Source organism: Cryptomeria japonica, chromosome 6 (genome assembly GCF_030272615.1).
Source record: "Cryptomeria japonica chromosome 6, Sugi_1.0, whole genome shotgun sequence".
Lineage (NCBI taxonomy): Eukaryota > Viridiplantae > Streptophyta > Pinopsida > Cupressales > Cupressaceae > Cryptomeria > Cryptomeria japonica.
The window spans coordinates 50,373,755-50,394,795 of NC_081410.1; the positions used below are offsets into that span (position 1 = coordinate 50,373,755).

Sequence of the window (21,041 nt, forward strand, 5' to 3'; positions counted from 1 at the left end):
CTGGGAGTAGCTACGGTGAATGTATCATGTGTTTCATCCATGGGAGTAGCCATGGTGGTAGTCACTATGTGACTTGGTCACTCAAAAGGTATCCTCCCTAGCTAAGAGGGAGTGTTGATTTATAGCTAGGTCAGATCCCTTGCTTGGGCCAACCTAGTTCACTTAATTGCTAAGAGCCCTTTGGCCTTAGCAATTCGGCTTTATATTTATCTGGCCCTATTTGGCCGTACAACTTATGTGTCATGTAAGTGTTATGGGGCATGACCTATTTAATATATAAATTGTAAATGCAATTTGGCGCCAAGGCCGACCTAGGTGGCAAAGGAGTTTGAGGCATATAAATAAGAAGCGACTTGAAGTCACAAATAGAACCTACACATCAATCAATATATCTCTTTGCTAATTGATCAACGAATATCTCCTTGAAGTGGCAAACTTGTCTACATGATCAGCAAATGTCTTCTTGAGGTAGGCGAGCCTATCTACAAGTGAAGCGAATGAATTCTGGGTGAGCGAATTCCCCTTGGGTTTTAGCTGAAGCGAATTACACTTCTTTCTTGAGGCAAATGACAACTTATGCTTGCTGAATCTGATGTCACCTACCAGCGAACTTCACTCAAGGTCTGCACATAATATTCTGAAGGATTCGGTCATATTCAGATCTGATCAGGACATCAGATAATTGTGCTTATTTGATATTCAGATTTGTGCCCTAGCTGGGCTAAGTTGTAACCAATTTTCTACCCTTGTTAATATTAAGATCTGAGATATTGTAGCTGGGTTTTTCACCTCCAAGAGGGAGGTTTTCCCAGGGTATAAGCATGTTATGTGTGTGCTTTATTTTTAGTTTGGTTTTCTGTTCTATACTGCTAATCTGATTGCTAAAAACTAACAAAAACCAACTTCAATCTCGAAAATCTAAATCTGATATGAATGAACAGTAGGCTGGAAATGCAGACCAGCAACATAAAACCCCCACGAAACACTTCTATCTCACTCCAAACACACCCCAAGAGACCCAAGACATACAATGACTAAGGCAGCACTGAGAAATTGACACTAACAATTCTTAATCAGCATAACACACAATCCAACACCTCCCAACAAAGGGCGTCTACAGCAGAAAAGTTAGACTTGCAACCAAAAATCCAATACTCCAAGATAGTCAATGAAAAATTACAGGATGAATCGCCCATGGCATAGCAATTGAACAAGCAAACACAAGGAGCTACGAACGAAAACAACACTTTAGCTACACTCGAAAACAGCAACCTGGAAACACACTACAGCACTACCAAAAATCAGAAATCCATAAAACTTCATCTTCATTGAGCCCCAATCTGCTCCTCTAGATGAGAAACAGTCACAGATTCAGCTAAGCACGAAACTGAAAACACTAGGAGGTAAGCATCCCTCAAAGCAAGAGTCTGACAGTATTTCGACAAAACTTCGTTATCAAAGCAAGAATGGATCCCAAAATGAGAGCCCTATAACTTTTTGCTAGCCAAATTCAAATTCAAATGCTCTCCAAATGCGCCCAAACCAAATGTCATTCCATTTCACCCACATTTGGTGTTGCATTTCATTTCATTTCCTTGCACAAGTATGCCCAACTCACATTCACCCTTAGTCACCCTTTTTGATAACTGTAAGTTTCATAAAATAAAGTGTAAAGTGGGTGCCCAACTATGACTTCCAAATAAAAATATAACTAAGGCAATATAATTAGAAAATATAATCACTAACACCATGTTGACCCCCTTGAAGTCATAAACAAGTTTCGCCTAGGCCAAAATAAAGTATTAAAAAATACTTCCTCTTCCAAATACTGAATGCTGCCAAAATGACCTGAGGCCAAAGTGTTGAACTACATTGCCGAAAATAGACACTGAACTGAGCTACCGAACCCCTGCTAAAAATAGCACTGCCAAAAACAGTACTTACTATAAATAGCATACTGCTAAAAATAGTAAGTGCTTCCGAGGTGATTTTTACCACATTCTGAGCAGCTGCCGAACTTACTAAAAATGGTAAGTCTCGAAAAGGTCTTCAAATAGGTTTCCATGTTATACCATCGCAGAGCTCTCAGAAAACCAAAAAAAACCCAGAGAACACAGCTGCTTCTACCTCCACTTACTAAAAATAGTAAGGCAATCAAACTCCATTACTTGCTATGCATGTACCCTCATTGCGAAGCTTTCTGAAAACCCAGAAGGAATCCAGAACCCGAACTGACAATCTCCAACATGCAAGCCTTTGAAAATGCAGAAACATCCTCCCAGAGGTAGGAAACCCTAATTTTTGCTTCCGACCAGCCTACGGGTCTCCAAAATAGGCTAACGGTCGGCTAAGTTGATTGTTGTTGAGAAGGGGACATTACAAGCTTGTTCTTCAAGCAACATTATCAACACAAGGCACAAAATGGCAAGGATAAATGAACACAACATGAGTGATGTCATCTGATTCCATGCTTATATAAAATGGCAAAATTGCTAAAGAAATCAGGCTTAACAAAGAACGATTTTTTAGTATCAAGGATGTGGCACATCTTCAACTGACACCAACCAGCAAGAAGTCCACTACAAAATTGATGAAAATAGTCGAAGCTCTACCAAAGAATTGAAGGCCAAGTAAAATGACAATTGGTCACACTTTTTCAGCAGTCAAACCAATCCAACATTGCAAAAGAGTGGCTAAGTGGTGAAAGTGCGCCAAAGAAGAAATGCATTTAACTTAACTATTGCACTTTATGGATGGTTAAGCCAATTAAAAAAGGTGATCAAAGTGGCAAATGGTGGGTAAAGTCACAATAAGACGACAAGAATGAGTTAAGTAAATTCACATCTTTTAGCTCACAATGCCAAGGAAATATGACGTTTCAAGTAGCTAACCTCAAGGGAAAACACCCCAAGTATGAAGTCAAGATAAATCAAAGACCAAGTCATGGCTTTTTCATTGGTAACACCATTCTAAACTAGTGATTCAACCGCAACCAGCATGATAGGTAAGAAGACTAAGTGAAACCATAGTTTTTCAACAGCATTACCAATTACAATATTTGACCAAAGGTGACAATGAGACAAGGAAACTACACTCAATTATAAATACAAGGAAAACAATAAGATGACAGGGTTTGTAGAGGGCAATTGCAATTGAAAGTTCTGACATGACAGGCAGACCTTTAAGTAAAAAATGCCTAGGTAAAAACAAAACATATCAAAGTTATGTCACACTTTTTGGGTGTCATTGTCACCTCAAAATTGTACCCAGGTCTATGTTTTCATGCCGAAATCTATCACTTTAAAACCCAAACACCAAGCTCAGTATATTAAAGCAAAAATTATTCAAAAGGAGGTGCCATTTATCCTAGTTAGTGCATGTGGCATGGAGAAAGCAGACTTAAAGCGAAAAGGGGACTGTGGTGCAGGAGCACCTCATCAAACTCTTCAAGATGACAAACCAGACTCTGAGGAGGGAGGATAAGGCATTAAATATGTCTTTAGAATGTTTTATATAGGTTTTCAATCATGCATTATGTGTTTGTAATAATGAACCCCATCTTGTGAGCCAAACTCCTATTTTGGCATTTCTATGAGCCAATTAGGACTTTTGGACAATAGGGGATCAAATGTGTTGGTTTTTGTGGTTTAAGATGTTTTAGGAGGGGTTGAACTTGACTCAAGGCATTAGGAGGCGAAAGATGACATTTTGACAACTTTTGCAAAAGTTGTCTAAAGTTGTCATGAGCAACTTTTATGCACTTTTTGCATTTTGTTAATTTGAAACTCCTCCAACGGCTCTAACCTCTTGATTTTCGATTGAGAGCAGATGTGGAATAGTTTATACACCTCATGGATATAATTCCCAATGAGGTGATTGTACGAAGAAGAGTTTTGATGCCAACAAACTAATAGAATTTTGAGTTTTTCCTACAATTCTAGAGTTTTGGTCCGTGGTACGGTTCTGTACGGATTGGGATCCATTCCCAATGATGTGAATTGGTTGGAGAGGAGAGTTAACTATTTTGGTTTTGATTTGAAGTCTTGATTGTGTGTGTTGCTCCTGATATTCAAGTTTTACTGTAGGTACCCAGAAAACCAGGGTTTACCTTCGGTTTTTCCTCCTCCATGGCCATATCTTGCACTTTACCAATCTGAGACTCATGGGATTTGGTGAAAGGCAAGTATGGTCAATGTATTCTAGGATTACAAGAGTGTTTTGCAGGAGGAGCAAGGGAGAGAAGTGTTTGGAGCGACCCTAGGTAGACATCTCTATGTGGCTACCTAGACCTTGAACAAACAAAAGTACCTTGTGTGTAAATGGCGATGATTCCAGGCGTGTAACCCTGGAATCCCTATTGATTTATGTTTCCCAACATGCCCATGGGATGGTAACTGGCCGGTTCATTCATCTGAGCATAGTTGCTTCACAAAAGAGACCTAATTAGCCCTTTTAGGACAGTCAACATCCTACCAGCTAAGGTCTTTATTTTCCAAACCCTGACCCTTCCTTTTATGGACTTGTATAATTTCCAAAAGGGTGTTTGAATCCATAATTTGTTTGCCAAGGTGTTTGGGAAAATTTGAACTTAAGGTCTCTTTACCCGCTAAATAGGGCTACAAGCAACTAGGCCTAATTGGGTGAGTTTCTTAAGGAATGGGTATGTATCCTTGCAACCGGTGCTTTGTCTGACCTTATGGAGTCTTGTATGACCCAAAACCGGTATGCAAATGATTTGTAACCCTTGGAGGTATCATGGAGTGTGTTGTAGCAAGATGCCCTTGATTGAGTAGGCAAGAGTCTTGGAGACGGTGAGAAGATTGAACTAAAGTTGTAGAGCCTTACCTTGATAGGATCCCATTCTTGTTTTAGGGGGTCAGTGTCATACATTTTGAGGTGTTTGGCAGGTTACAAGGAGGGCTTTGCATCAGACTTTGTTGGGCAATTTTAGTCTTATGTTTCCTCTTTGTGGTAGATAGAGAAAGATCGCTTTAAAGAAACTTTAACGACGTCGTTTTATTATTATTTTATTTTAAAGCTTCTCCTAGATAACTTATAAATAACTGCCTTGAGCATAAATTTTAATGAGAATTTATGTAAGACTTAACCTACAAAAATTTTCATCCAAGCTAAGAAGTTAGATCAATGTGTTGTAGTTGTGAGAGTTTGACAAATTAGAAATAAAGAAGATCCGTGTTTAACCTTGCATAACATTTGTCTTCTATCTTTGAAGTAGATGTGTATGCTTTTGGGTTATTGTTCATTTTCATGCTTCATTCATCTTGTTATTCATATTGTTTTCTTTGTTCAATCAATCCTACTATTGGTGTAAATCCATTGAGCTATGTTTTAAATTTTAATTAATGGATGGCATTTATGTTTAATTTGTGTTATAGCTTAGTTATATATATAAATATAAGTACTCACGATAAGATAAAGTATCTTCAACCTTGTGCTTTATCAAAAGAAATAGGTCTAGCTTTCTTTCTAGCATAATATTACATGCAAAATCCCCAAATAAAAACAATTTATTGCATGCATATGTAGTAATCGAGTTGATTTGTTTTAGATTTTAAGGGTAGATTAGAGTCTTAGACCAAGGAGATTCCCCAACAAATTTGAAGAGAGAATTTGTTCAAACACTATTCCAACTTAAGTTGTCCTTAAAGGGGCAAATTAAAACACTAACAATTTTTGGCATCCACCCTAGGGAAAAAATTGTTGAAAGTCTTCCATCTTAGAATAAATGACCATCCAAACTCCTATTTTACATCCTAGTCTAAATTAAATTGAACAAGAGGACATCCTAGATAATCTAAGACACTTCCCATTCAATCAAATGACATCCTGCCCATTGGGAGCAACAATTTCAATAATAGACAAGAAGAAAGAAAACCATAACTTGCAGAATTAAAGAATCTTGACTTATAAATTTACACAAGGTCTTGAAGAAAAGAAGATCCATCTAAGTCTACTTTTCCAGCTTTTGAACAATAAGCCTCAACCAAAAGGATCACTTCCATCTATCCTTGAACACATGTAGATATCTATTTTGTCTTGATCATACGATGAGTGATCAAAGCAACAACAACAATGGGGTTCCACTGTTTCCTTTAATTTGGGGTACAAATATTAGCCATTGTGTGTTTCACGCTTGTCATGATTTTCCTCAAGGATCCAAGAAGGGATTCCCCCAATTCCATGGTGACAATACTCAATATTTGGATGAAAAAGGTCTTAGCATTTATCACAGCTTGCGACATATTGAGTGTCTCTCACAAAGATGTTGTAGTGTGGTTTTTTATCAAATGGTAAAGAGAGGGACACCTAAATGGTTTCACCATCATGCTTCAGGTTGCATCACTAGTTGGGCCCTTATGACCAGCAAATTCTCATCTCCCTTTGAGATGACCAAAGGCATTCACTTCTTGTTTGCATGGTTGTCCAATTTGAAGAAGGACTACAATGAACCTATACAAGATTTCATTGGCTAACTTAATCACCTTGTGGTAAGGACTGATGCGGCACTCAATCCTTCAACCAAAATTCCCCCAAGTTGTTTTATCAATGCACTACCTCTAAAGATTACCACTTTAATCAAGATATGTGACATAGATCAACTTGAAGAGATTCAAACACAAGGAGTTAAGCTAGAAGATGGTATGATTACCATTGGATAACTTTAAAAAGATTCAATTTGACCCCTCAATCAAAACTCAGCTGACCCCTTACTATAAAAAGTGGTGAATCATGTGGCTCTGATGAAACTTCAATACCCACAAAATGCTCCAATGTGGCCATATCAAGGAGCACCTTGCAGGACATTCGGCCCTGCAATTACAATGAACAGGCCGAGATTACTTCCTACCCCACAAAGGCTTGCATTGGAGGCTCCTCCTAGCAAGAGTGTGAACAATTATTTTTTTGGACAAAAGGCCGAAGCCTTTAATATATATATATAAAGGATAATTACAATAATAGATTGTCAAAATGAGGGGAAAGATAACACCCTCAATCACTGAAAAGACATCCCTGAACCATAATTCCACTGAGGAATTCAACTATCACATACCACATCAAAAAGAGACCCACGCTATCAAGAGCTACCTTCAGAATACAAAACAGAACCATACTGAAAAAAAGAATCCCACAATGACAGACTACAATCCATTCAAACTTTCTTCTAAAGAAGCTAAATCAGCCAGAGTACGAAATGAAGATACATAGCCATGAGGATCAACTTCTGTGTGATTAATGAGCTCCCAAATTGCATCAAATTTCAATAATGCAGTTGAAAACAAGGGTTCAGCAATAAGAGATCTATAAGAATACATCCATGAATGGAAAGGAGCAGGAATTTGAAACTTGAAACCATTTATAGTTGAGATGAGCACTGATCGTGGGATTGATTCTTCAAACACATCGTCTATGTTGATGAAGCCTCCAATCCACTACATACCATGAGAAATATTATAACTCTCCAAAGCTACTGTCAACTCATCCCAATTGTACAAGGCAGGATGAACAAAAGACCCTATGAGCAGCTTGGTGATGTCGCCAGACCAGGTAAGACCCATGACCACTGTCCCGAACCATGATGCAGCATCTGATGGAAGAAGAAACAGGTTGACCTGCAGCCAGTTTTCACCCAAAACAGAGGATATAGCTCTGTGAATACTGAAACAGGGTACTGTGAAAGCCGATGGCAGGGAAAAGAGGGGTATTTCCCATTGGGCACACACCCAAAAATTTTCCTCTCAGCAAACTCTGAACGCCATGACAAACAAAAACAAATCTGAAACCCACTTCAAGGAGACTATCTTTATGAGTTGCATATTTATCGACCTTAAACACATGCAAAATCTCTTGAATAATATGCAATCCTAAGCAAATCAAGAACAAGTGAAGTAGCACGAGCGAACTTCTGATAGGACACACATGGCAAGAGAACTGAAATCGCCATCTGGCTCTGCTCCAAAGTGAAATTGCAGATTAAGGACAAAATAAAACTTTATGATGCATATGATAGCAGTATCACATGAAGGGGAAGTACTGAGGATGATCTCAGTATGATTATCTATCACATTCGCAAGCCAGCTGTTAAGACAATCCCATCATGGAATGATTAAGATGATGTCACCAACACAGCATGAACACGTCCATGTAGGAGCAAATAAAAACATGCCCCGCTAAACTCCAGATTTTGGAAAACTGCAAAAACAAACACAAGTTTAGGATAAAACATTAGTTTTATTTTTGTCTTTAGTATTCAGGTCATCCTTTACTCTATTCATGAGATCTTCATTCTGAAGAAGTTCATTTTCAGATACAATTATTTCTCCCTCCTGTATGAAACATCCTTGGTTTGCAAGGTAATCTGCTACTTGAAGAGATTCAATAGATTGTGATGATAGTGAATGTCCCAAGACACATATATTGTTGTACCTGATTTCAATGTTTGAAGTCAACAATCAAGGTTTTTCTGGAAACCATTTTTTTTCTCCAAAAGAGCCCAATGGTGAATCTTCAATAGGTTTCATTCAAGATGAATCTTCCCATGATGAGCAGGATTGTTATAGGTGCTGATACATAATGTAGACGCACATTAATGACTGAATCATTCAGCGGTTCCCCCAAGTGCACCTTTTAGGTGGTTTTCAGTGGTTTCGACACAGAAAATATGCACCTAAGTTAATACAAAGAGACAGCCTAAGGTGAGGCACACTTGTTTCTTGGCTTCGCCATTCACTTTCTCTGTTTGGTGCATGTTTCCTTAGGTTTTACCATGATAACTCTCCGTGCTATACTCAATTGGTCAACATGCTGAATCAAGTGCCTAAGTCTGAGTTGCAAAAAACAATCTAAGGAAGAATGGCACCTTCCTGTCCTTAGTCAGCCTGAAAGCAAGAAAAGAAAAGAGTTCAAAAGTTGAATAGTGCCTATATATGAAGGAAAAATCCTTTTGAAATTCAGGAGAAAATTTCACCTACTGTTCATATCAGAAGAATGAAGTATTTTTCTGATTTTTCCAGAGTTTTAGAAGAAATTTTCAGTGCCATTTGTGAAGGTTTTTGTAGCACCTGTTATTTACAGACACGTCAGTTGAGGTGATCAAGATGTATACCCTAGGACAAGTTCAGAGGATGTCACTTTTCAGACTTTGAGTTATCATCGAAAAAGATTAAATCAAATTGTTGCTGAAGTATTCTTCCAACTACAAAGGATTGGCATATCATCAAATATAGGCCTTCATAAAGATCATTGAACAGATTGACGTGTTTCCAAAGTTGAGGGTTTCTAGTATATCAAGAAGGCATCAGATTTTTTGCACTGGTTAGGCTGGTAAAATGGCAATGGATTCCTAGTGTTTAAGCTTTTAGTGCTAGGTGGAAAATCTGCAAAGTTTTTAGAACAATTTATTTATAGAAACTACTATTTTTAGAAGGTTTGCTTTTTCATGGAATCATAAGAGGGGCTTGAATATTCAACTTTCTATTTTTCAAAAATTTGTTCTATCAAGAAGGTTGCCCTTTCAAAGACAGTTACTTTTTCAGAAAGGTGCTTTTTCAGGAAGGTTGTTTTACCAAAGACAATTGCTTCTTCATATACCAGAGAAAAAATGTGTTCCAAAATCCTAATGGTCATTCATGAGAAAATTTCCATTTTTAACAATAACTGCATAGGGCAGTTGTCAACTCTTGCGGAGGCTATTTCCAAGCAACATTTATAAGCCTATCTTAGGCTCTTTTGCTTTTTATTAATTGATTTAGGACTAGCCTTACTTTAAAGTAGCTTTATTTCCACTTTTTCTGCAGATGAGAATAGGTTTGCTTTGAAACAATATAATTTGGGATATTTTATTATTATTTTCAAATCCTTAAAAGTTATTTATTGGAAGCCTATAAATAAGTGCTTCGAGCACATATCTCTTAATGTTAGTGGATGCTAGGCTTATGTTGCAAAAATTGTTGTTTAGTTGAAGTGATTATGAAACCCATGTTTGTAATTTCATGAATTAAATTGAAAGAAGATTACATTTAGTCAACCTTTGCATTGAAAACATAGGCATTTAGTGATTTCTATTAATGCAAAACCCCATTGAAATCTTGTGTGGTGTGCATACTTGAAGATTTTGCCTATAATTTTAGGTTTTGTCAGATCTGAGGGAGCTTCCACTTACAATTTATTGAAATTAAATCAAAATAAAAGTTTTTACAATCAGCAAGAAGTTGCAGGCAACATTAAATCCAAAAACTTGCTTCTTCAAACCAAACATTTGTCTTCAAAAACTTATGGCAACAACAATTACAAATCTAAGCAAGATACCTTCAAATCAGCATTACACAACCAAACTAATGCACTTCTTTTTACTGGAATCTTTCAACTTGGGCATTAGAGTTCTTTCTCCTCCATTCTTCCTTGATAATATTCAAAATCAAGTATCTCCAACTACCTATCATTCTCCTCTCCTCAGCATTAGATCATGCATCCTGAATCTTCTTTTTCCTTACTTATTTTCCTCTCAATTTGGGCGTTTGGAATCACCAAGAAACCCTCCTTTGCAATTTGGCACCCAACAAATTGTAACTCCTCTACAAGAATTCAATTTTATAACTCATTCTCCTAAAACCACTAGGTGTGGGGGTTAATACATTGTCAAATTAAAGGCGTTGAAATTCTATGTATGGAGTCCAAATTAGCAACAAAAATGCCCAATTCCATACTCAATTTGCTCTCCCTCACATTTGAAGTCATAACTTTAATTTGATGTGCAATTAAATCCATTGTCTTCAAAATACTGGTGCCAAAAATTTACCATAGTGAAACATTTTAATTTTCTGTGTACTAGATGTGTTCATTGAGTGCTTGCGAACCTTGCTTGCAAAGGACAAAGAAAAAACAAATAAAACAAGATTAAATGAAACAACAATTTTTATTTTTTTTGTGAGATGCAAGACCACCAATGAACTCGGATGGTCTTGCATCACTTTTCTCCTAAATGAGTCAATTGGGTTACTAGTGCTTATGTCTCTATTTTCATCAATGGCAGTCCGACATGTTCATTTCAACACTTTGATGGTATAAGATGGAGAGATCCTTTTTTCCCCATCTCTTTATCATTTTGGCTAGAGCTCTCAGTATACTCAGTCTCAAGAATTATTTAGATGGCAAGATTGTTGGTTTAAAGCCTCCCCTCTTTTTAGACCAAACATGCAATTTGTGAATGGCACTATTCTTTTCAATGTTGCAACAGTGACAAAAGCAAGGACTTGGGAACAGATCTTCAATTGCTATAGCTCTGCTTCAAGTAAATTTATCAATGATACAAAGTCAAAAATCTTCTTCTTTCATGTTAGCCCTCGCTTCAAAGTCTTCAGGTTTCAAGTGGCCACCCCCTATGCAAATACTTGGATATACCTCTCTTCACAAATCTTCATGGATTAAAACTTTGAGATGAAGTGGTACAAAAAATCCAAGATTGCTTTGCAGCTTAAAGTGGGAGTTGGCTCAATTTAGCAAGGCATTGGATCAAAATTAGAGCATCCTACTAGCAAGGAAAGAGGATTCTGGTTACTTAAGTGGGAAGAAGTTTGTAGTTTAAAATCTCAAGGTGGAGTGGATGTAAAGGACCAAAATTTACATGATCAAGCTTTGGATGTGAAGTTAGCCTAGAAATTTATTGGTGATCCCAATTCTTGCTGGTGCTCTTTTCAAGATGAAGTATCTAGGTGAGCAAGATATTCTCATTTTTTTTGGTGAAGATGTCCCTCCTAAAGGTTCATCTATTTGGAATTTCTTGATCTATTCACAAGATATCATTGGCTCCTAGCTTTCTTGGGATTCAGGGGACGACCAGTCTACAAACTTAAACTGTTATTCTTGGCTTCAAAACCTCCCCTTATGCAAAAACCTAAAGTTGGTTGAAGCTAGGGAAGCATTATGTTGTTTTTGGGGTCATAAAGCGTGCAATTATTAGTCTGAGTCTTGAATTGATGATTGTCTCTTCCATATGTGGAAAAGTTTTGAAGAACTTTCCTTCCGCACAAACCAAAAAGAGGCCATGCTTGCTTCCCTTCTTTGCAAATTCATTGCCTTTGCAAAGGGGATTCTATTCGCTAGATTGGTGGTCCCATTAGTAAGTACTCGGTTCAGTAAGGATATTCCCCTTCTACACAACAAACACTATTTTCCAATGAAGGATTGATTGGTGATAGGGTTCAGTTGGGTAGTCCCAACCTCAATCAAACAACCCCTTTGTAACTCGCCTAAAGGTTCACAATCTTTCCACCCCTTATAGAAGATCTCGTTGATGTGGTCTCTTTGGGGTTTTGGTTAGAAAGAAATAATTGCATCTTGGGACCTTCTGTCCTTGGGAATGATGCTGGTATAAGATTTGAGTATCCATAAGAGTTTATTTCTCTCCAATATTAAAGGCAACTAAAGGATCTGTAAATTGTCTTGGTCCTACAAAATTGGAACATGGAGATCTCAATACATGTTAAAGGGTTACGAGGCAATCAATCAAACGGAACTTAGAACTTCTCAAGCATTGGAAGTTGTGAGGTTCAAGCCACTAAGGATCAAAAATAAGTGCTTCTAGATCCTTTCTGTTAGCTCCCATTCCAAAATATATGTGCCATACGCCTAGATCTCAAACTCTTATAACACCAATAGAGTGTAAAGCAACCGAAATAAGACCTTAGTGATCTTCTAATCTAATTAATTTAGTTTTCATGCATCTTTTATGAAGTTTAGCTGTCGATACTTCTTGCTTCTCTTTTTTCTACACGTATCCCAACAATTTTTGTTGTGAAGTTTAGACTAAAATATTTATATTCTCATAGGGCTTCAAAAAACTCACATTTCAACTGAAAGTTGAACTGTTATTTTTCTTTTAAGGCAGCAAATGAGTATTTTAGTTTTTATTGTTGACCTATATCCCTGACTCTTTACAAAATAGTGCCAAATCCTTTAAGCAGACTCTCCAATTCGGGGTTGTCTTTGCAATTTAAATGATACCATCTGCATACAAGAAGAGCTTCAACAGATAGCCGGCCAAGAGGTATTCTCCACCCCCATCATTGTCTATCCAGTCTTCCAACATGTCAATACATAAACAGTGTGGACCACAAAAGGCAGCCCTGTTTGACACTAGTACCACTCTAAAGGCACTCATTTTGACCTTGACTTGTTCATAGAATCTTTGAACTGTTGCCCCAAAATAAACGGCAACTCCTAGTTCCTCCATTCCAATTTGTAACATGTTCATAGGCTTTCTTCAAATAAATGAAACAACCAAGACTTCTTTTTATTCCAAATCTTTTAAATCAAGTGTCTAACCATGACAGTAATCCATTGTTGACTGTGTTTTTTCTAAAACCGTCTTGATCCTTAGCTCCCTTTCCTTTTTCCTTGGCCCAACTGCTAATCCTACACTCTGCCAGCTTTCTGAAAAGTTTAGCAAAGAAAGGATACGTATACATTATGATAGTTTACAGGTTTAACGAATTGTTGAGTCCCAATCCTTAAACAAAGGTATGACTACACTAGCTGTCCACGTTGCTAGAAAGCAATTTTGATTGACCCCATTAAAGATTTATTTAATGTGTAATAGTAAGAGTTATGCTCCCCATGGAAGATGTAAAGCAAAACAAACAAATAAAAAGTATCCTTGCCCCCATACTTGGGGCCCATAAACCAAACTGGTATGGTGACTATGTTGAAACCTTAAAAATAATCTTTTTCATAACCGTGTCCTTCAGCCCAACAGTAAAGCTGCTTGGTTTTACAATCACTTGTGCAGATTCTATTCTTCTGTGCAACTAGTAGTTGACTCCTTAGTGGACTACAGCTTAGTAGGTTCATAATTGTAACCAGTTAAAGACATTACCAAAACCAAAAAACAGAATAAAATTATCTTTTACATTTCAGCTTACGATCATAGTGAATCAAATGGGATGAGCTGGTATGGTAAAGCACTCAAGCTTTCAAAGGGGAGACTTGTGTTCAAATCCTACAAGTCGTGTTACATGTTAATATGTGAAAAAGTTGAATGTTTAAATAGGGTAAACTACCACATCCACTGTGGGTATGACGTACCCCAACAAACGAGGCCTGGTGCAAGTATTCGGTCAGGATGTTGAGTATTTACATTGAATAAAATATTATATATAATTGTCATTCTAATGTGCACGAAGTGATGAGTGTTCAAGTTGAGAAACTACCACATCCAATCGAGAGTGTGGCATACTTCAATATACAAAGCTCAATGCAAGTCTTAAGCAAATTTGAACCAAGAATAATTCTTGGTTGTGAAATCTTAAAGGAAGGACTCTCCACAAAAAGAATTTACCAAAACATTTGTTAAGAACACTTGACCATCATAGTAGGCATGGTGGGCATGCTAATTGCAAGCTCTACTACATCTGGATTACAATCTATGCAATTCTACTACATCCGAATTACAATCTATGCAATTATGTGTACCACAATACATGGCAAAACCTGCACTAAAATACTTTGTAATTGGGAAACTAGATAAAGATTTAAATGAGACCGAAAATAAATTCGAAAAATAAAGCAAAATAATTCTAGTTTTTTGTAATTAGAAAGGGAAAAAGAAGGAATTCAAATTCAACTGAAAAAAATCGAGTGCCTTGGGAATTTATGGTAATTGTAAATAAATTCGAAAAATAAATTAAAATAATTTTAATTTTTGAAATTAGAAAGGGTGAAATAAGGAATTTAAATTCACCTGAAAATAATCGATTGCCTTAGGAGTTTGCGGCAATTGTAATGGCAGAGAAAGATCGGCCCCCTCACAAATTTCGCCCATAGCATTTTCATTCTCTCTGGTCCCCAGTTCCATGGAAGGAAATTCTTCAGCTGAAGAGGAATTTGGGTTGTTATTGAGGGGGGATAATTTGGGGCTGGGCAGTGGATCCATGGTCTCCATATGGCCTGCGCCCTTCCTCTGTTATATTGTCTCAGCAATTCTATGTGGCTTTACTGTTTTTTTGTCAGAAAATATGATCGGCAGTAATTTTGCAATGACTGCAGTTTCGATCGTTTGAATTGTTTTGCCGTTGATCATGGTGTCGACACTAGCGAGGATTTACTTACTCCTTTATAATGGCTTTCCATTTCGAGCTCGGCCACAGTAGCATCTGATCTTGTTTCTATTTAAATTTAGAAATGTAGTTAATGCGAGTCTTACCTACTAGTCTTATATATAGGTTTTTCGCCTACTTTTCTCTCAATCTTCTTCTGGAGAGGCGGCAGCCGAGGCGTGGGAAATTGGGAATCATGTATGATAAGTTGGGGGAAATATATATATTAATAGGCAACGGTTAGTTTTCTAATTTGCAGAATCAATTGTGTAAATTTTTTTTCATCAATGTCAGAAATAGTTGAATAATATCTTATGTATTGTGGAAACTTAATGTATATGAGTTAAATCTTTAATTATTATATGATATTAGTATATCTATGTTTTTAAAAATCTATGTAAAATACATAGAGAGATCAAATTTGAAGGTATATAATATTTATAAATAATAATTAAAATAAATTATGGTAATGAATTAAACGCAAAAAATTTAACAATCAAAATGATTATAGACATTTCATTTGTCAAACAATATACACATAATAATCAAATTTGAAAAAATAAATCAAAATAACTCTTATCATAAGGAAATAGAACTATAATGTAAGTAAAAGAAACAAAACTTTCCAACCACCATAACTGCATAGATGACAACCACTATGGCTAGAAGAAGATGAATAATAGAAAAAACTCATAGAATTCAATTTTCTAAGATTCTATTCATAACATTGCTAATGCCTCCTTTTTCTAAGAAAATAAATACATAGTTATGTTATCACATATCCAAAATCTCTTCAACTTTGGAAAGAGCATAGCTACAATAAGAGCCCGACTACGAAAACCTTAGCAAATACACCCTAACCAACCCGAACATCAAAATCTTGTTCCCTAATTTTGTTTGATAAAGCGAAGGATATCCACCACTGCATCCCCTATGCAAGGGATATTGCCAGTTGACCCCTCTGATAGCCACCAATCATCAGATTCCAGGAGCCTCCTGAAATTGTTGAGGTTGTCACTCAAGACACCAGGCCTCTCTCGCGAACCGGGCCTTTCTTTTCTACTCTGCTCCGCGAGCTGCCTCACCATCAACCTCCTACTCCTCGTCGTGGTCCGAGTCTGTCATCTTTGTCATGCCCTCGTCCAGCTCCTCTCCCTCATCAGCCTCCTCCTCTTCCTCTCCTTCTGCATCCATCTCCTCGACGTCATCACCATCAAACTCCTCCTGACCACTGCCCGACGAATCCTCTGTGTCAGATGCGGAAGAAATGCTCTCGGCAAGCTCAAAATACAACTTCAGGATGCTCTCCCTAACCCGTTCTCGTAGTTCAAAAATAGCATCCACCACAGCATGGATATTCACAGGGTTAACAAATCCTTGCATCAAACTGACACCTTCCACCCGAGACTCCAGGATATCCACTATGGGAGTGATTACCACTCCATATACAAGTCCATCACACCAATGACGCTCTAAGCTCAAAGAACAGTCCACCAAGGTGATAATTGCCACACAGATTTCTTCTTCCAGCACAAACAGGTTGAGACATTGTCGCTCCAAGGATTTTCCACAGTTAACACAACTCAGACCCACAAAAGGCAGCATTTTGGCTATACAAACATGATGTCCATCTCTCTCTTGTCCCTCCTTAAATAGAATGCAGACTACTAGAACCTTCTGAACTCTCATTCCAAGAAATCTTATGGGATTTGTGCACTGCACACTAACCTGCTATCTCATATTGCGTTATGCCAGATGTGCGACTAACCTGTACCTATCGCCACCACTTTCTGTAGACTGGGACTCACGAGGAACTGAATCACAGTTTTGTTTTCCCTTTTATCATACAACTATGCCACCTATGGTTCGGTTCGCGAGAGGCATTAGCATCAGACAATGTCTAGCCAATCCCCGTACGATTCAAATCTGGGATCTCAATCAGAATGGCTTCCAATACTATTGTGTCTGCATCCTCTTTGTCGAAAATGATTGTACCAAGATCCTTATCAATCCCACTATTGGCCAAAAGATCTGCCACCTTATTACCTTCCCTAAATGTATGTTTGTATTCAAAAGAGTTAATGGATCCCATAAGCTTTTTAATATAAGGTATCCACTTACCTAGTTTCCAATTTAGAAAGCTAGATCTAGTGATACTGTTAATGATAATTTGTGAGTCTCCTTCAATGATGACTTTGTCATATCCTTTTTGAACACATAATTCCAATCCTGTCGCCAATGCCCTAATCTCTGCTTCATTATTTGTGGCTAGGCCCAAACTCCCAAACAAGCCTCCCATCAATTGTCTCGAGGAATCTCTAATGACCACACCGATACCTGAAATCCCAGGATTCCCTCTACTTGCTCCATCAAAATTCAGCTTCACCCAATCACATTGTGGAGGAACCCATCTAACTAACTTCCTATTGGTTTTGGGAACTGGAGTGCACCCCAACCCCCAGTCCTTGAGTGATCAATTATGTTCCATATCCCTGTCCCAACTGCAATACTTGAGTGATTTAACTTTGGGGGGCTTGCCATTAATCACTTCTTCAATTGCCACCTTGATTTTGAAAATCACCTCCTCCAACGAAAGACAAGTTTCTCTAAAAATCCTCTTGTTCCTCTGCTTCCAGATGTGCCAAACTACCAATGCAGGGGTAATCAACCACAATCCACACCACTTCGAATGACTTACTTTAGGCCACACCAAAAGGAAATCTTTAAGAAGCTCATTTTTTACCGAAAAGAACTACAATTTATCCACGAGCCAATCCCAGCATGCATCCGCAAAGGGACATTGAAAGAGTAAATGATTGGCTATCTCTTCACTCCCTTTGCACATAACACACCAACTCGGTCCTGAAATCCCAATATGCTTCAATCTATCACCAGTCAGAATTTTGCCATGAAGTGAAATCCACAAAAAAGCTCCATCTTTAGGGAGACCAATGTTGTTCCAACAAAGATAATAAGGCCACTTGCTTTCCCTCACTTTGTGACGTTGGATCTCGTACCCCAATTTCACACTATACTTACCTGATTTGGATGCACACCAAAATATGGTGTCCTCCTATTCCAACTGCAAGATGCATTTGTTTTTAGAAGATCCGCCAACGTCAAACATAGCCTTCTATCTCCAATATCAATATATTTCCACCCCACCATTACTCGATCTGTCAACAACATAATCTTTAACAAATAGGCTGACTTTGCTTTCGACCTCTTTGATCCATTCTTGTTCTGCAAAAAAATCACCAAGCACCTACTCACCTTCCCATGAGTCACGCCAAAACATAGTCATCTGCCCATTGCCAATGCACCAAGATATATGATCGGTGATGATGTTCCTACAGTCCCACAAGAAATTCCAAGTCGATGAACCTCTAGCAGCATCAGCTATGGTAAGGATCCTATTCGGGTTCTTCATATCCAAATATTTCCTCCTAAAGAGTCTACACCGCAACTTGTTCGGTTGTTCATACATTTTCCAAGTCAATTTCGCCCCCAATGCAAGGTTCTGAAGATCCATCTTCCTCAACCCTGCTCCACCTTCATCCTTTAGAAGGCACATGGTGTCCCAGTTGATTGGGGAATCTTCCTCTGATATTTATCACCTTCCCACACAAATTTCTTGAGCAACCCATCCAACTTCCTCCCAGCCACATGCGACATCTTGAAACAAGACATACTGTAGACAGGAATAGTCGAGAGGATAGCTCTGATCATAGTCAAACATCCCGCTTGTGAGAGCCATCTGTTTTTCCACTTTTCAGAATTCGACTGGCATGAATGGATCACATCTTCCCAGGTATGGCTCTGCCTGCAACTAGAGTTGATTCGAACCCCTAAGTATTTGATGGGGAACCCCCCAATCTTAAACTCCAAGAAGTTTGCAATTTTGGTTTGAAGGGGTTTGTTGGTGTTGAAGAAGAAGACCTGCGATTTGTCCCTGTTCATTGCTTGTCCTGAAGCTTGAGTGTAAATTTCCAAGGCATTCTTGATTTCCATCGTTTCTTTCATGGTTGCTTCGCCAAACAAAATTGTGTCATTTGCGAATTGCGAATGCGCGATGGCCTCGAAATTTTCATGCACCCTGATGCCTTTGCAAAAACCTTCACTATTTCTCCTTTTAATGAAATTTCCCAACACCTCTGCCATTAGGACAAACAGCAAAGGGGAAAGAGGATCCCCTTGGCGCAACCCATTTGTGGCCTCAAAGAACCCACAAACCGCTCCATTTACAATCATGGAAAAACTCACCGAAGAAATACAAAATTTAATGCAATCAATCCAATCTTTAGGGAAACCAAATTTATTAAGAACACAGACAAGAAAATCCCAAACCACCCTGTCGTAAGCTTTTGCAATGTCAAGTTTAATGGTCATACCTTTTTGTTTGCCTTTCTACATGGAATGTAGCACCTCTACTACCAAAATGATATTGTCCGCTAACTCTCTGTCAGGTGTGAAGCCATTTTGGTTTTCAGAAATTAAATTAGGAATGATTTTCTTGAGCCTATTGGCCAAAGATTTCGATATGATTTTGTATATTGTGTTGCACAACGAAATGGGCTGAAAATTCGCCATGGTTACACAATCTTCTTTCTTAGGAATCAACACAATCATGGTATGGTTCAATTCTCTAACAAATTTATGTTTTTTTCTGAAGTCTTCAACAATCAACCAAATGTCCCTTCCCATGAACTCCCAGCAATTTTGAAACAAATCTGCAGTCATCCCATTCAGACCAGGGACTTTATTTGGGTGTAGTCCAAACGTCACAGCCTTAACTTCTTCCATGGAGTAGGGAGCTACCAGCAATTCAACATCCGAACTGGAAAGCAGATTATTGTTAATATTCACGTCGACAAGGTGCTCAAAATCAACACCCCCCAGTTCAGCATTCCCTAGAATGCTTTGAAAATGATTAAGGGCAGTATGATGAATCTCCTCGTCTAACATCTTCCAATGATCATTTTCATCCTTAACGGCATTAATCTTATTATGGATTCTTCTGGCTTTTGAAGATGCATGAAAAAAATTGGTGTTACGGTCACCCTCTGAAATCCATAGCTCCCGAGACTTATCCCTCCAAAAAACTTCTTCTCTTTTCAAAACTTCATTGTACTCCTCCTTCAAATTGTTTTCAAGCAGAAAATCCTCCTTATTCATACCGACCAACATCACTTTTTGGTGTAATGCTTCAAGTTCTTCCTCTAATCTCAATTTTTCTGAAAAAATGTTTTTGAAGGTTGATTTATTCCAGGCCTTAATCTTATTTTTAAAGACTGAAGTATTTTAACAAATCTGAAACTAGGGGTGCCCACGAAGGTGTCTCCTTCCATCCACCACTCCTTGAGTTTTTCTTTAAAACCAGGGTCACACCACTACATACTTGAGGAATTCGAAGTAGCCCCTTTGTTTGTGAGTCTCCTTCCCAATTGATAACGAAATCGGTAAATGATTAGAGCCACACTGGGGAATAATGCAGTTTACCAATAGCATGTCCCCTGACAACCACCATTCTCCAGCAAAAAAACTATCCAGTCTTTTCGATATTTTAGAGAAATTCAGCCTTCTATTCGTCCAGGTAAATTTACCGCTTTTCAGGATAATATCGATAAGTTTATTGTGTTCAATGAAATCTTTGAAATCCACCATTACTTTTGAGCATTTTCTAAGACCTCCTTCTTTTTTCATCCACATCCAGCAGAGCATTGAAGTCCCCTGCTATGATAGCTTTATTGTTCTCAACAAGAGTTGCTTGCATTGTAATTTCTCTCCAGACCTTCAATTTGTCTTCAATCTTCGTTATTTTTTAAAAAAATTATATTTGTATGAATTTTTTTTTTTTTTTAAAACATTGAGTTTACAATGAGTTTTTGTTGCACAATTAAAATTTAATAGAAATTTTACTTTTATGTTTTT

The 21,041-nt window shown here is 37.8% G+C and overlaps 1 protein-coding gene across 3 annotated transcripts in view; it reads right to left on the reverse strand.

Moving 5' to 3' along the window:
- LOC131079419 (protein VASCULAR ASSOCIATED DEATH 1, chloroplastic) overlaps window positions 1–15,302 on the reverse strand; it is a 179,452-nt gene extending 164,150 nt beyond the window's left edge. For 2 of the 3 annotated variants that reach the window (XM_058017361.2, XM_058017359.2), the window contains exon 1: window positions 14,756–15,301. In XM_058017361.2, the coding sequence (XP_057873344.1) occupies window positions 14,756–14,956 (201 nt within the window). In that variant the 5' untranslated portion in view covers window positions 14,957–15,301. Of the gene's footprint in view, window positions 1–14,755 lie in introns of all 3 variants that reach the window. The other variant, XM_058017360.2, reaches the window with a different exon arrangement.
- Between the last annotated feature and the right edge of the window lie 5,739 nt (window positions 15,303–21,041).